This window comes from Heloderma suspectum, chromosome 6, assembly GCF_057233095.1.
Source record: "Heloderma suspectum isolate Gila_16-S chromosome 6, 16-S_ref, whole genome shotgun sequence".
NCBI classification, from domain to species: domain Eukaryota; kingdom Metazoa; phylum Chordata; class Lepidosauria; order Squamata; family Helodermatidae; genus Heloderma; species Heloderma suspectum.
The window spans coordinates 80,212,260-80,229,769 of NC_139463.1; the positions used below are offsets into that span (position 1 = coordinate 80,212,260).

General features: G+C 41.8%; 2 protein-coding genes across 2 annotated transcripts; one reads left to right on the plus strand and one right to left on the minus strand.

Annotated features, from left to right (window-relative positions):
* Positions 1-275: 275 nt before the first annotated feature.
* Positions 276-1,214, minus strand: LOC146341387 (olfactory receptor 10A7-like). The gene has a single exon (XM_084807411.1). It carries the CDS (start codon positions 1,212-1,214, stop codon positions 276-278), a length of 939 nt encoding a protein of 312 aa, XP_084663537.1.
* A 10,783-nt stretch (positions 1,215-11,997) lies between these two features.
* Positions 11,998-12,930, plus strand: LOC146341388 (olfactory receptor 10A7-like). The gene has a single exon (XM_084807412.1). It carries the CDS (start codon positions 11,998-12,000, stop codon positions 12,928-12,930), a length of 933 nt encoding a protein of 310 aa, XP_084663538.1.
* The last annotated feature ends 4,580 nt before the right edge of the window (positions 12,931-17,510 follow it).

Genomic DNA, 17,510 nt, shown 5'->3' on the forward strand with positions numbered 1-17,510 from the left:
ATCTAATTTTTCAAGCATCCCTAGCCCAGATAGACTGACATTTGCGGGGAAATACTTGAAAATACAGTGAATGGTTTGGGATTCAATGTAACCTGTTGTGATTAGCACTCCAATTATGACTTTCTTTGCATGAAGAATTAACTTATTAATGAATGTAATGGGGCAGGAAAGGAGCTTTGAATCATTAGACAACCAAATATTTAACTCCTTTATTTTCTCCATCCATTCTAGTTTATTTGTAAGATGCAGCAGACACAAAACTTTAAATCTCTGCATCAAAAAGTATCTTTTCTAAATCTATCAAGGAGCCTTTTCAAGGCTTCCTTGACATCTTTATTTCTCAGGCTATATATCAGGGGGTTGAATAAGGGGGGAAAGACTGTGTACAACAGTGAAAAGAGTTTGATAGGGTTTTTCTTTCCTTCATTTTGTGGTGTTAGGTATGAAATAGTTAACGCACCATAGAAAATACAGACAACGATCAGGTGAGATGAGCAAGTGGAAAAAGCCTTTTGCCTCCCAGTGGTGGATGGCATTCTCAAGATGGTAGAAATTATACATATGTAAGACATCAGGGTCAAACTAAAAGGGGGGAAAGTAAATATGTAAGCCATGACAACACTAGCATGTTTCACAATGCTGGTATCACTGCAAGAAAGTTTCATTATAGGGAGGGACTCGCAAAAGAAATGATCAATTTCTTTAGGACCGCAGTACCAAAGTTGTAACATCAAGCCCAAATATATAGAGGTAAAGACAATCCCATTGATCCAAGAGCAAAGAACTAACTGAATGCAGAACCCACTTTTCATACGATATGCATAATGTAGGGGTTTGCATATGGCTAAGAAACGATCGTAAGACATTACAGAGAGAAGATAACATTCTGTGCTAGCTAGGAATGCAAAAAAATACAACTGTGTCATACATCCTTTGTGAGAGATGGTTTTGTCCCCTGTTAGGAGACTGTCTAGCATTTTGGGCAGGATAGTTGAACTGTACATCATCTCCAAGCATGACAAATTCCCCAGAAAGAAGTACATAGGTGTGTGCAGGTGTTGCTCAGTCAGTATCAGAAGAATGGTAAGGAAATTGGCAGCCATGGTCAAAACGTAGATTACTAAAAACACCAGGAAGAGGAAGATTGGCAGATCATGGAGGTCGCCAAATCCCAGAAGAATGAATTCAGTGATTACAGTCTGGTTGCCTTGCATTGTCTTTCACATAATAGGTGCATTCTGACCTTACCGCAGATCCTGAAAGTCAATTTGATCATAATATGCATAAATGCTCTTTCAGACGGGTTTACTAGTATTTCACAGCACTGACATGAATGGATATGGGTTTATAGAAGTCTCAGAAGTGTGTCAGTTTCCTTTGAGAATGATACATGAAAAACTGTCTTGGCAGTTCCTTTGTTTTTGTCAAATTGCCTATGACTCCTTCCTATCTTATAGCTGAGATAGCCTTACATACTGATCTCATACAAATGTGATGCTGATTAAAGCAGTGATGACTAAAAAGACTTTGCTGCATGAAGTGGAACCCAAATGCCCCCTCCCTGCCAGGGCCAAAACTCTTGCAACACTTTTCAGATACTAATTTCTGACTTTATCTCTCTTGTCCACCCACCCCATCATGGTGCCACTGTAAGCAGGTCACTTCAACCTGCTGCATTTCTGGCTATAAAAGATTCAGAATGTATTCAAATAATTTTGGGGAGAATCTCTAAAAAGTTACTGAACAGACAGTGATCTATCTATCTATCTATCTATCTATCATCTATCTATCATCTATCTCTTTCACTAAAATATAAAACCATTCATAGAAGCTGAGGATATCATAGGATGTCTGTCTTCGAGACATTATTCTCCAAATTTTTTATCATTCAGCTTGCTACCTGGCACTGCTCAGCGATTCATCATATCTCTGTTGAGGTAACATTCCTAGGGTGAAACAATACTCCCCCCACCCTGCTTATTTGTCAGCACAGTTCCTTCCAGTTATGTGGGTCTCATAGTATCATCTTGAGGGATTAAGCTCAAGGGTTTATTATTTTATTTAGCCTATGACTAGAGATAGGTGAATTGTGAAATGTGTTCAATTCAACACAACTGAATTGTGTTCAGTTCACATTTCAATGCCAACTTACCAAATTTATACTTCCCAAAACTAAACATAAACCAGAATGCTGTTTCCACTAGAAATCTGTACATTTGCGAAGGTTATGATGAAATTGTCATAAATAAAATGCACATAGAAAAGTGTACATTATTAAAAGTGTGTTCACATTTCATGTATTTGGACAAAGTGCAGTTAAAATGCTTTATTCATTGGATAATTGCTTTAAAATGCACACATTTGCAGAAGTGTATGCAAACATGTAGACATTTTTAAAATGTGTATTTGAAAAAAAATGATTAGGAAAGTCTGCAAATTTTCACGCAGATGAGAAAAAAAAAATCACAATCGAAGGCAGAAACAAGATGGATCATTTATGAACAAATGGGGAAGAAAAAAAGAAAGAAAACAAAACATTGGTCCCAATACAGATCCTTGTCAGGCCCCACTGTTTACATCCCTCTATACAAGAATTTACCATTTATTTTTACACTCAGCTTTCTGTTCTTTAACCAGTTACTGGTCCATAAGGAGAACTCTTATCTTACTCCATGACGATGAAATCTGCTCAGGAGTTGTTAGTACGGGACTTTGTCAAAAGCCTTTTGGAAGTCCAAGTAAATAATGGCTACCGAATCACCCCATCCATACATTTATTGGTGCTTTTAAAGAAGCCTATCTACCGAAGGACCTACCTTTGCAGAAGACATGTTGATTCTTTTTTAGAAAGGTTTGTCCTTCTATATTTTATCTTTAAGAATGCTTTCAACTAATTTTCCAAGAACACACATCAAACTGTAATCTTCGAGGTCTCCCCTGGATCCTTCTTCTTTTTTTAAAATCACATTACATTGGCCATTTTACTTACCCAATCAATCTCTGTCTTACTTGGTTTGTTTCACATCGTATGCCTTATTATAGGCTCCCTTTGGTAATTATTTAATCTCCAGGAAAACAGATAAAATCTCAGGAGGAACTGCCTAATTGTGGAAGAAGCAAATGTTCAAAACAAAATTAGTTCTGAATTACAATGGGAAATGCTGTGGAAACCTAACCTTAGATTGAAATAGTATATGAATGTACCATTGTTCAAAGGGATTTCTGAAGACAGGCTGGAACTTGGCCCAATTCACACATGCATGTACATAATTTAATATTGGAACACCATTGTTGTTGTTGTGTGTGTTTTACAAGTTTTTTTAGAAGCCAAATAAACTAGCTGTTCTGTTTTTTTCTTCCCATTGTGCAACTGTAGTTGCCTCTGTTAAATTAGCAGTAGCCAGTGCTGACAGGATCTGGGAACATCCAAGGTGGGATGGCACCAACTCTCAGTCCCCTCTCCAATATTGAGAGCATGCTGTGTTTCATATTCTGGCAGTGCAATAGAATATTGCAACTAGGCCTTTGAAATATCCCTTCTGCATTACTGGTACCCTGGATGATGGGTAGCTAAAGATGCAGCAACATGCAGCCAAGCTGAAAGCACATTTAATGACACATGTGTTACTGAATGTGCTTCAGATCATGTAAACACATGTATATCCTTGTTCATGTTCCCACAGACATAGATTTGTTAAACTCAACAAAGACATTTAGACATTGGTCATATTAATGTCTATGGCTAAGGGATGAACTCCCACTCAAGGATCCATACTGACACAAGAGTTTGAGGATTATGCCACTTGTACATTTATTGATTACCAAGAGGAATGTAAAATGGCCAAGTAGATTTTGGGGAAATTAAATACAGCAAGGCAATATCACTTTAAACCTTGCATTTTACTGACAAATGAACGTGAAAGCTTTCCTTGAGAACCATACTCTCAGTGGGGAAGATAGCTATGTTCTCAGCAAGGCCAGTTCTTGAAACCAAAACAGGCATTCATGAACAGTCCACTATGCAGGGGGAAGGGTGATTTGGGATAGCAACAACAAGAGGAGGAGATTAGGTAATGTGGAGTCCCTAACACTCATGGGAGTAGGAACAAAAGGGGGGTATGAGGGCAGGGTGAGCACTGGGAGTGGAGCAGAGCAACTGACCTGGAGGGAAAACTATGTTAATAGGGAGACGGTTGTGTTCTGGCTACACCCAGCATTTACAAGGCTACATGTAGGGGTCTACCCAGAGCTTGTAACTCAGACACACTCCAATTTATACACACCGCTGGTATCTTACTTCCTATGAAGGCCTCCAAATCTGGAAGTTCCCCAATGCAATGTCATCCTGTACTTCAAGCTAATCTTTCTGGACAGCTTGCCTTGAGCACCAGAGATTCAACCCCCCAAAGGGGGTCTCACCCTCACTGGAACTCCACGGTGACCTTGCATGGAAATGGTCCAAATACCAGTTTAAGAATGTACTGGGGAGCAAGTGGGGTATTTTCTGTGTATGTGTGTGTGTGTGTTGGGGGGAGGGTGTTAGCTGGTGCATTTGTTCAACATGTTGTATTTCTTACTTTTTCATTGTCTACTTGTGAGAGCCAGGTATTGCGGGTCTCATGGCTGCACTGAATCACCTCAGTTGGATGTAAACAGCTGGGCTAGAAGTGATGCAATGCAGGTGGGGCATTGGTGGCCTGCACACAATTCCCCAACACTACAAAAGACATGGAGGAAGCCAGAATGGTGGGGCAGGAGAGGGGAACAGAGTGAAGTTACCATGGGGAGAGGTAGTTGGCAAGGAGTTGTAGAGGCCAGTCAGTGCTCTCCTCATTGCCTCCCTGGCTAGAGAGAAAAATAACACTGCAGGGGAAAAATCTACTGTGCAGTCATGGCTAACGGAAGACCCATTGATGTCAATGGGTCTATTCTAAGTGGGACTAATTCTGGATCCAACCCATAACCAGCTGAAGAAATAACTAGAGCTGTGCTCAAATGGCCTCTTGAAATTATCTACCTTATTTGTGGGCAGATGGGGGGGTGGATTTCAATGATTTTTTTCCATGAGGAGGAGAAATTCTCAATAGATTCTCACAGGTAGGGCTCACTATTGGCAGGCATTGTCGCACCATCACCACCACCTCCTCCTCTTCTTCTCCTCCTTCTCCTCCTCCTTCTCCTTCTTCTTTGTGCTGCCCCTGCAAGTGGCAACAGCATCAACTTTGTTGACAGGCTGGCCCCCATTTTGTGTTCACCACAAAGCTGGTGTGTGTGTGTGTGTGTGTGTGTGTGGCAGGAGGGGGAGTGTTTCCAGCTTCAGGGAGCTAGTGCTGTGTCAAAATCTGTGCTCCAATTTTCTGAGCGGTCCCCTACCCCACCCCCGAAAGAGGCTTCCATTGTTCAGCCTAATTCTCAGGGTGTTTCATACTTTATTTTTCTGGTATTTTTGAGCTTACCTAAACAGTGCAAGGTGGTCAAGGCTGCTGTGTTTGTGTTTTCTTTGTATTCCACATCTCTGCATTGCTCTGCACCCTCCCGGGCTGCCTAGTGCCTACACTTCCTGAAAAAGCCCTATGGGAGGAATTACATCATGAAGTCTTCCCCTGCGCTTGAACTGAAGTGGAGGAAGCCAACGAGGCTACTGGGTGCCAGAGAGATTATTGTACAATGATAGGCAGGTCACTTGGCACACTCTAGCCAGATCTACATGGAAACAGAATGGGAAGTGATTTCTGGTTTTATCTTCCACACGAAGCAAGAAAAGCAGAGTATGCACTACCTAAAACCCCACTTTCACGGGTCACACAGCACTTGAAAATGGCCATACTTCAGGGTTCGGTGGGTGGAGTCCACTGAATAGAACTGAACATCATCAACCCTGTAGGTGCTGCTCAGTGAATGAGAAAAGCTTTTTCCCTGTCCATGTAGGGAAGTTAGTTTACTGGAAGCCCCGAATTAAGCCTCTGTAGTTTACCTCTCATCCACCATTGGGATATTGTGAAAGATTAAAACTGTGCTTATATTACTGGAAAAACCAGGCTGCATCCTGTGAATGGGTAAAGCAGCAACTCTGTCTTCTCCTCCTCCCCCCCCCCCGCCACCTTGGCTCCATGTGTTACACTCAGGCTTTCTGCTTCAGCTTACCCCCCTTCAGATCCTTGGGGCCTGTGGCCACCACCACTCTTCCACTCTTTCTCTCACTCTCCCTTACTCCTTCCCAGTGGCTGATGAGGGAAGAAGAAGGAGCAACAAAAGCCCCCAACCAACAGAGTGGGGGGGGTCCTCTGATTCATTTTTTGATGGCGAGCCATCGATAAGTTGCAGCAGGATCACCAGGGCGGGGGTGGAGGAGGAAGAAGGGAGGCAGCTGAAGGAATTTTTAAAAGGAAATCCCACACTTGCAAATTGAGTCCACTGGAGTACATTGGCTTCGAAGGAATGGAGAAGCGCTTATATGAGTAGGAAAAACAGGCTGCATTTTGTGAATGGGTTAAGCGACTACTGTGGTATTCTGAATGACTGGAGAGAAAAACAGACTGCATTCTGTGAATGGGAAAGCAGCCCTACTGAAAATGGGGGAAAGAGGGAATGGGGGGAAAGAACGGGGTGGCCCCACCCCTTTGATAGAAGCTGTTTGCATCTGTCGAGAAAGGCAGACACAGTTCATACTGATTGAATCTTTTCTATCTCTATTCTGTACTGTAAAATACACACATATTTTAAAGTCTAAGCTCTCTTATTAATTGAATGCTTCCTAAGTGAGTCACCACAAAAATTCAGCTCTGATTCATAGTACTGAGTGAGAAATCAAGTGATGGACCCAAAGTGCTATCCATGGATTATCCATGGCTTTCCAGGCCTGTAGCCTGTCTGTCTGTCTGTCTGTCTGTCTATCATCTATCTATCTATCCATCCATCCATCCATCCATCTTTTGCAAGGAGGCCTAAAAGGAGAGGAAATCATTGCAGAACAACCAGAACAGAAAACAGGGTAGCCCTTTACATTTTAAGTTCTTTAATTCTCATACTCAGTGATGGCTCCATGTTTTAGAGGGCCTTTGGGCAAGGCACCCTCAGTGGGACCACCACTGTTACCAGCACATCTTCTTCATCATTTCTTCTACCTTCTTGTCTGCCAGGCAGAGAGCCAATTTGCAGAGAGGCTGTTGTTTGGCCTTACATGTGGCATCTACTGCTCCTCCTTCTTTCACACCACCATTGTCTGGGCCGGAGTGCGAGGACAGTAAACAAGCAGGTTGCAATGGTGAAGAGGATTAGCCAGTACAGGGAACCCTTGCCAGTAGGTCCCCTGTTGGGGTGTGGTCCCCCAGCAGTAACCCAACCATGCTGACCCTTGATGCTGCCCTGTTCTTACTTTCTAATGAGCAAATAAGTTGAATATGCCCTGTATGTTTTTCCTTAAAACTCCACAAGTAAAAGAGCTTACCTTCTTTTCTTTCTTAAAAAAAATAAAAAATCAAATCTGAATATTCAGGGAGGGGGCTGGAAATATCCTTGAGGGTGACAGTCCCTGTAATTACCCAGCTCTGTGATTACAGACCTGAAATATTCCCATGTGGGTTCAGTCTAGAGTTTACATTTCTCATAATTAGTCAGAATCTCTTGAGACGTTTACCTTCTGTTCTTCATGATAAATAATATAACCGGAGACTCCTTTTTGATAAAGTATGAGATCATAGAATAGTATAGAATCATGGAATTGTAGGGTTGGAAGGGGCCTATAAGACCATCAAGTCCAACCCAAGATGTAAAATGAGTGATCGAGTATGGAAATAAAGAAATAAAATATGGAAAAGCAAGCTCGCTAAACAAGCCTAAGGATTTGAAGATGGGTATAGAAGGCATACTGTACAACCAACTCAGAAACTGGACTGTCTTCAAGAGTCAGTTCATCATTTACTCATAATGGAGGTATTTACTATGCTGTCTTGCTCGGAATACCTGTAAAATACTTGTGGTTATAGGCTATCATTGCACTATCACTTGAGAACTGATGAAACTATTAGGATGAAAATGTGTCTTTATTTAAAATAAATTTAAATTTAAAGTGAGTTATTTGCAAGAACTAATGCTATGTGAAAAATGTATGATTACCACTTTACTGAGTGGTAAAGAAATCTGTGGCAGCACTAAATACATTTGTTTTCTTTCCAGACTACTAAATTAGTTTCCCTTTTGGTCCCTCTGAAATCAGTGGGCAGGCTAATCATGACTTAAGTCCGATTGATTTCAGTGGGAACTAAATGCAACTAACTTTGTCTGGATCCTACCCATGGTGTCTTCTTTGTAATATTGGTTTTATTTGCAAATATACAAGTATAATACATTGGAAGCAAACAGACTTCTAAGGCAGAAAGAACAACATTACATCAATTCCTTCATCAAGTTCCTGCACCTCAAAGTATTTCAGTATCAAGCAGCTCACAAACATTTCCCACTCAGTATCTCTGCCAACATTCAAGCTGCTATGACAATTCCTCCTGTTTGTTTTTCAGTCTCTGACTCTCTGCCCTAAACCCTGATGACAATTAAATTCCAAAGATTAAGACCATTAAAGAAATTCAGTCTTTATATTAAGTATCTGATCCACCACCAAATTAGCCAGGCAAAATCACAGCCACATAGACCCATTCTTGCTAATCAAAACAGCCAAATTCATAACACCTTATTAGATTTAAGTATGGGATGCTGATTAAATTATTCTCAATTAAGTTTCTCTCTAGATTTTGGAGTCCCTAATAACTGGGTCTTGTTTCTAACATTGAATTGATTCATTAGGAATTCTCCATTGTTACATAAAACAAAACAAAACAAAAATCTCAGTTGTGTTGTAAAGACTGGACAATATGCAACTTTCGTTCATGTTCCCTTCTTCCTTCATAATACTGTGATGTGCATCCCCACTGATAAAGCATTGCACACACACACACTCACAATCTGAATGTGCCAGTACCATGATTTGTGCTTCAAGATTCTTTTGGGACACTGGGCTAGATGCAGACTGACTCATGCTGGCATAGACCAATTTGAAGCAATGGGGCTTATGTTAATTATAACTAACTTGTTCTGTTGATTCAGTTGGTCTACTCTAAGCATGATTAAGTCTGAACCCAACCCATTGTTTTATTGTGCATGTACACTTGTGTATATTGACAAAGCATCCCCCCAAAGCAGGCTTGATATAATTTTTTGGTTGTGTCAATATTATTTTTGTGTCTGTTGTTTTACCAATATGCAGGTTTGGAGGTGGGCACTGATAAAATACCATTCAAAATTACTCTAGATGCAGTCATATAACCACATGAAGATTGCTTTTTCACAGAATTTAAAATAGCTTTAAGGGAATTTTATCCTCCAAGGTTAAGGTTTAGAACTTTGTTTTAACTGCTAGGAGTCACTCTTCAGTGGGGTAAACATATTTAACTTGGCTAAATTCGAGGGATAGGCACATCCCTCTATTTCAGCTCCATTTCACCCATCAGTCTGTTCCATCTCATTTCTCCATTAATCTGTTTTTAAAAATCTGCACAAAAAAATTGTATTCAAACACTTATGTATTTGAATGCTTATTTTTAAATATATTTTCTCTAAATATTCATTTCTAAACACATTTTCTCTTTAAAACATACACATTTATATAAACAAAACCTGCAAAATATCAATTTTCACACATATTTTGATATTTAGACTTCAGAACCTTGGCTGCTCACAGGGTTCTATTCTCTTCCCAATGTTATTTAACATCTATATGAAGCCACTGGGGGCTATCATCAGGAGGTCTGGGGTGCAGTGTCACCAATATGCAGATGACAAACAACTCTGCCTCTTATTTAAATCCTCCCCAAGGTTTGCTGTAGAAAGCCTGGAGTCAGTGAGTGGCTGGATGGAAAGAACTAAGCTGAAACTGAACCCTGACAAAACCGAAGTTCTTTTGGTGGGCATCAAGGGGAGGTTGGGGGATGTTGACCTGGTGTTTAATGGGATGTGGCTATCCCTGAAGGACCAGGTCTGCAGTCTGGGGGTCATTTTAGACTCCCAGCTGTCCACGGAGACTCAGGTGTCAGACATGAGCTGGGCAGCGCTGTACCAACTCCATCTGATACAGCAGCTACGCCCCTACCTCCCTAACTATCTGCTCCCATCAGTAGTTCATGCTCTGGTCTCCTGTCACCTAGACTTGCGCTCTATGTGGGGTAACCCTTGAAGATGGTTCAGAAGTTGCAGCTGGTGCAGAATGTGGTGGCCACCTGATTAAAGGCAGCCATCGGCGAGACCACATCACTCCAGTGCTGAAGGAGTTGCACTGGCTACCAGCTGTTTTCCAGGCCCAATTCAAGGTGTTGGCATTGACCTTTAAAACCCTATATGGTTCTGGCCCAGTCTATCCTAAGGAGTGCCTCCAACAACACCAGAGATGCCACTCAATGAGATTGGCCTTGGTAGGCCTTCTGTCTTTCCCATCAGCCAGGACAGCTAGGCTGGTGAGGAGGACTAGGGAAAGGGTCTTTTCTGTGCTGGTCTGAACTCTGTGGAATTCCCTCCCTAGTGACCTCCACCATGCCCCCTCTTTGATGAACTTCCACTGGGCTTTAAAACCCTGGCTGTTAAGGTGGGCATTTGGGGTTGTTTAGGGTTTTTAGAGCAGTGTTGTTTTGTTATGTGTTTTTGTTCAGTTGATTATGTAAATTCATTGTATTCCATGTCGTTATTAGTATTGTACACCACCTAGAGTGGCCAGGTGGCTGGCCAGATGGGCAGCTAATAAATCTAATAAATAATTTATTTATTTTTTCAATCTGAGAATGGTGTTGGAATATCCAGGGAGTGCAAAAGGCAGTTGCTAAATATGTTCCTTTTTCACACATTAGTCAGGTGTGGATTAGGTCACTTTGAATTGGAATTCACAAAGAATTCTGTGCCATCATGGTGTAGTGGTCCCGGTCCAATGTTGGACTGGGACTCAGGAGATCTGGGTTCTAGTCTCTACTTGGTCATGAAGCTCACTGGGTGACTTTGGGCAAGTCACTTATTCTCAGCCTCAGAGTTGTTGGGAGGATGAAATGGAGAGGAGTCTTATCGTGTAAGCTACCTTGAGTTCCTTCCAAGAGTCAAAAAGATGGGATATCAATGGAATAATAAAATAAATAAATAAATAAATAAATAAAGTATTGCTCAGACATCTCTACTAAATTCCCCTTAAGCTGGAGAGCTGTTAATTAGATAATAGGATAAGCTTAGTATTTTGCTATACTGACAAGATGCTTGTGATGCCTTAATTTAATATGGGGCTTAACTATGGACTGGCCTGATGGCAACAGCGATTGCATTAAGCCTACTGACTCTGTTTTGTATGCTGATAACTCAGTAAAGTTGTGGCCTGTTTAACAACCAGCTAAATTGTCCTCATCTTCATTCAACTTCCTCCCTCAACACTGGTAGATTGCTGAAAGATAGTGATGGACAAATGAGTGATGTTTGAGCTTGCTAAGATACTCTGAATATGAGATCACGGTTCATCTGTCCTTGATTTGCGCTGTTTGCAATTGCTGCTCATTTTGCACAAATGGGAAAATTGTGCAAAATGAACAGCTATTGAATGTGAAAGTTGTGTAAATAATTGCCAAATTTGCACATATTTTCCCCATAGACTAATGTGTGGGTGATTTAAAAGTTACATTTGTGCATTTTTCAAAATGTGTACATTTGGAGAAGGTTGCACACTTTCCAAGTATATTTTTGCAAATGTGAAGGCAAGTTCAGGAATTTGTGAACATTTTAGAAGAAAATGCACTTCCGTTCATCTTTGCATTCGGGATTGTGAACAGGGCATTTTTGAGTGATTTGCGAACTGTAACAGAATTCTCATACATCCCTACTCAAAGATGCATGGGCTACAACCAAGATTTATTCATCTTATATTTCAACTCTTTCCGGATGAGATATGTATGTATGTATGTATGTATGTCGACAAACACAATGCAGAGGAACCACAGTGAAATCACGGAGTTTGTCCTATTGGGATTTGGAGAGCTCCATCATCTGCAGGTCTTCCTGTTCCTGGTGTTCCTGGTGATCTACATCTTGACCATGGCTTCCAACATCCTCACCATCCTTCTGATAGTGATTGATCGGCATCTTCACACACCCATGTACTTCTTCCTGGGGAATTTGTCCTGCTTAGAGACATTCTACAGCTCAACCACCCTACCCAGGATGCTGACCAGTCTCCTGACAGGGAACAAAACCATCTCTGTTAAAGGATGTTTCACACAACTATATTTCTTTGCTTTCCTGATTGGTACGGAATGTTATCTCCTCTCGGTGATGTCCTATGATCGCTTCTTAGCCATATGCAAGCCTCTACATTATGCACCCCTTATGAATAGCAGTCTCTGTATCCAATTAGTCAGTGGCTCTTGGGTCAATGGCATTATATTTACCTCTCTATATTTGGCCTTGGTATTGCAGCTACATTATTGTGGTTCCATTGAAATTGACCATTTCTTTTGTGAGTCTCTTGCATTGATTAAAATCTCGTGCAGTGGTGCCAGTCTTGTGAAATATGCCAGCATAATCCTGGCTTTTGCATTCACTTTTCCCCCTTTTCTCATGACCCTGATCTCCTACATATATATTATTGCTGCCATTTTAAAAATCCCATCAACCGCTGGGAGGCAAAAGGCCTTTTCCACTTGTTCTTCTCACCTGATTGTTGTTTCTATTTTCTATGGGGCATTAATTATTGTGTATCTGACACCAAAAACTGAAACAATGAAAGACCTTAGCAAAATCTTTTCTCTGTTGTACACAGTCCTGCCCCCCTTAATCAACCCCCTTGTGTATAGCCTGAGAAACAAGGATGTCAAGGAAGCTTTAAGGAAGGCTGCCGCAAAAGTTTTAGAATTGTGAATTAGGGATACAAAGCTTGCTGTTTGTTTAAACATACAAATACACCCAAATGGACAAGGAAAAGAAATGAGTTAATTACTTAGCTACATAGTAATTCAAACCCTTCCCTTAAAAAGGTGTTAGTTCCAGGTTTTGGGGACTAACTTCTGGCAAGATGATCTCAGTGGGCTCCCTTTCCCAAGTGGGACACCTCCTTCTCCTCTTTGCCACTCCCCAGTAGGTATCAGCTCACACACACAGAGAGAGAGAGACATACAGACAGAGTGAGGCATATGGAAGTTATTACTCCTATTCTTTGCTCCTCTCACTGCTCTTTTGAAGAGGGCAGACAAACAGGCAGCAATATCAAAGAGGACAACTAGTAGAATCCCTTAGTGAAATGTCAAGTGATGACAATTCTTAGCACCGGCCCTATCTCTAATACATTGCATTATTTTGTCCTTAACTTATAACAGCAACAACAACAACAATGTTAGAACAAGAAATACATATTTTCAACATAGGCTGCCTGTGGGGAGTAACAAGCATGACCTCATAATTATTTGCTTTGGTATTAGTTTTGTTTTTCATCCCTCAGTCTTTTGGGAGATTGTTTTCTCCTATGGTTATCTTAAACTCACAGTGCAATCCTTTATATGTCTACTGAGAAAAGTAAGCCTACTGAGTTCAATGGGACTTACTTCCAGGTAAGTATGTATAGTAAGTATGGTATACATACTTGTTATACAATGAGTGCGAGTGAGTACCTATTATCATATGCAGTGCCAATGAGCCATGCCTCATTGCAGTCCCTGAGTCACCTTGCTAGACTTATGGAATTGCTTAGGGTTTCCCTCAAAATTCCTTATAATTTTGCTTCCGGTGAAAAATATGTCAGCCCCCCCCACATGCCAATTTTACAAATGGTTCCATAGAACTGAGGCAAAAGTTCTGTTTTGGAACTTCTTTTTTGAAGACTTGGGCTTGGGCCAAAGTCAGAAAGAAATGCAAGCATTTTGGGGGCATGAAGAAATGATGGAAATGTTTGCAAATGGGGAACTAACTGGAATAGGTGGTGATAGAAACAGTTTTTATTTTTTCCTCCCCCCCTTTTCTTTTACAGTGTAATTTTGCTGGCACTGCAAGTAGCAGTAGCATTTCTCCTCTTAATGACCCAGCAGGCGACTATGTTCTCCCATAATGCCTTTCTTGTTCCAGATTAGGGATGTAAGAACACACCCCAGCTCAAGTTCTCTGGGCACCTGCAGAAGCACCACCTTCACTCGTCCCCCCAAACCTGCACTCGAACCCCCAGGAGCTCAGTGATTTGCCTGCACTCATCCCAGGCTTGCCCGGCGAGTGCCCACCATTCTGCCACTTTTTTAATGTATATATTTAAATATGAACTGTTTGGGGACAGGAAAGCTTACTATGCACAATATTAGAGGCATAATGCATATTAAGCTTTCCCGGCCCCAAACTGTGCATATTTAAATATGCACATTAAAGAAAAACAAAAAAACTTTTCCGCAAATAAATGACAAAATGGTGGGTGCTCGCTGGACATGGCTGCAGTGAGTCAGGGAGGGGGCAAGCGGATGCAAGTGAGGGCAGAGGCTCAACAGGCACAGTCCGGGGTTGGGGGGGGGTTCAATGGACTCCTGGACCCTCAACCTTCTTATCCCAGATACACTGTTGGAAAAAAGGTAGTGGAACCCACTCGAGTTCATTCCAACTAAAGCATTATGGAGGGACATGGATGCCTGCCATACTCCTGAGAGGAGACCTACTGGGCCAGCCTCTTAGCCCAAGAGGCCCATCATCTCTGAAAAGTCTTCAGATTTCCAGCTCTGAAGTAGTTTTCCCTGATGAAAAATCACCAAATTCTCTTTGACTTTCATGTTGGAAGAAAAAAAAAAGAAAAAGCAACAATTGGGAAAGTTCAGAATTCCCTGAAAAACCCTGGTAGTCTTATAAGGGCACAATCCCATGCATGTTTATACAGAAAAAAGTCCTACAACTCTCAGAATGACTGGCTGGGGAATGCTGAGAGTTGTAGGGCTTTTTTTGATGTCAAAGCATGCATAGGATTGCACCCTAAAACACTTTTGGCTTCCTGGGAAATTCCTCAGATGTGTCACCTAAGGAAAAACTGCCAAAGTTGCTTCAAATTTTCCTTTTATTTGCAATCCAGGGATCACTCTAGCCTGCTGATACTTCTAACAGTCTTTAATCTCTTGCAACATATTGTAAAGGAAAGGAAAACTTCAGCTCTGAGCTTTAGTAGCTGCCACAGATGTATTGGAGTGGCAGGTAGAGACTATGGTTTGGGCACTTGGATTCAAAGTTTTCACTCCATAAATGGAAGGAGCCCCTGTTCATGGTAGAATTGGACTAAAGGAAAGGGACCTTTCATGACCAGAATGCAATGCAGATAACACTTTGGATCCAAGCCAATGACTAGTGCAAAAATGCTTCCCTTTCAGCATCATTTATAAATCGATTTGTCTATGAGTATGAGAGGCAGTATGGTCAACCAGACGTTCCCTTGAATGCTCCTATGACATTTTGGCTTGTTTAGCTCTTTCTATTGGCTATCACTGTTGTTCATCACTTATTACCAACATTTCCCTAAATGCCATCTATTAGATGCCATCTATTTTTTCAGAGGTTTAATTGTCACCATTGGGAGATAATTTTTTGATAAGGAATGAGACATAAAGCTCCATTTGATAAGTGATTCTACATGCAGGAAGTCAAGTAAAGGAGGGATACCATACAGCTTGCTTCCAAAGATCAAGAAAGGTTTCAGTTAATTATTTACCCATGATAGAGGTATTTATCACATGGTCTTGTTCATGCTTCCCTATATGCATGATTATCAGAAATGTACAGGATTATCAGCTATACATGTAGCATCATCTGTTGTCTCTTAAAACATTTACAAAGGAGATTTTCATCCCTAAAAATAATTAAAATGCCCTTTATGTGTCTACAGATTTAATGTTATTATGCTTCGATGAGCTGGACCTAAACTTGTGTGACAACTCTGTAATATGTAAGCCACGAATGTAATATTTTCTGCAAAAGCAATATATTGAAAACATACATTGGAAATTCAAAATATATGTAGTTCATCCTTTCAAAGTGAATCACTGAAGGATTAATGTATCTATTTCTTCCTTTGGAATCTATTCAGCCTTATATTGCTTTACTAAGGGGCAAGCTAGAAAAGGTGCTAAATGCACCATGTCAGTTGAAATGAACAGATTAACAGCAGGTGCGGGGTATTTTTTTGTTGGAAATGTAGTGTACAATGAGGGGACATTTAACCTTTTCCTCTTCTGCCATGGCCACAATGAAAATCACCCCATCCCCACAAGCCTGCTATTCACTCTGAGAGTAAATACCCCATTGGCACCAGTGGAGAATTCCATTCAGGTGCAAATAGCAGGTGGTGGAGGAACTATTTTTATCAGGTCCATGGTGGGGGAGGAGAAAAAGTTAAATATTCCCACCTTGGCACACTGTCATCTTCCCCATCCCCTGCCTCCCCATGATATTAACTTTCCATTTTCAACTGGTGTGGTTTCCAGTGTAGGGATGTATGAAACTCACTTACCTTTTTGCAGAATCTTTCATGGTGGGGGGGAGGCGCTCCATCCCTCCCCCCAGAATCCTCGATGGCTGGCTCCACTCCATGGCCAGGCCGTGGAGGAGCCAGCCAGGGCCGTCCGCAGCTGGATTTCTGGCCTCAGACAGGCTGGTGCAGACGCAAATGGCGGCTGCCGTAGCGGCCACCATTTGTGTCCAGCCAGGCAGCCATGATAGGCTACGTAAGAATTTACATAGCCTATCACGGCTACCTCCCAACCCCCCCAGCGTACGCAAATGGTGGTGGCTACGGTGGCCGCCATTTGCATTCCCTATTTTTTGCCGATTTATCTTACGTAAATATTTACGTAAGATAAAACGGGAAAAAAAGGGGGAATGCAAATACCGTTGTGGGCACTATTTGCATTCCTTTATTTTTCGCCATTCTAGCCTACGTAAATATTTTTTTTTGGGGGGGGGGTTAGCTGTGATAGGCTACGTAAATTCTTACGTAGCCTATCACGGCTGCAAGGATGGCAATGGCGGCGGCAGCAGCCCAGCCACAGCCGGCCAGGAGACCAGCCGCTGGAGCCGCCGCCGCTGCCACTGCCGCCGAATCCACCACATCCGCCCCAGGTAAGTGCCGTCCTGGGGGGATTCCGCGGGGGGGGGGCGGGGGGCAGGAGGCTGTTCCGCCATGGATTCCAGGGATTCCAGGGATTCCACGGATTCCACCACTGGAATCCGTGGTGGAATTCTCTGCCATCCCTATTCCAGTGACATGTTCAGCATGATGTCTAGTTCAGCTCTTTGTAGGATGCAGGGTGTGGGGCACATCCTCGCGCAGGCACAGTGTTCACACAGGGACATCCACAAGGTTCAACAGAGAACCCTGTTTTCCCCACATTCATGCAAAGCATTATATGTCTCAGAACTTCAGTAAAACACATTGGGTGGGAGGTAAAACTGGTTGGATATGCAGCTATGTATTCAAGTTTCCTGATCCA

Coding starts and splice junctions, on each gene's coding strand:
- LOC146341387 (XM_084807411.1), bottom strand. CDS start 1,214: ATGCAAGGCAACCAGACTGTAATCACTGAATTCATTCTTCTGGGATTT.
- LOC146341388 (XM_084807412.1), top strand. CDS start 11,998: ATGCAGAGGAACCACAGTGAAATCACGGAGTTTGTCCTATTGGGATTT.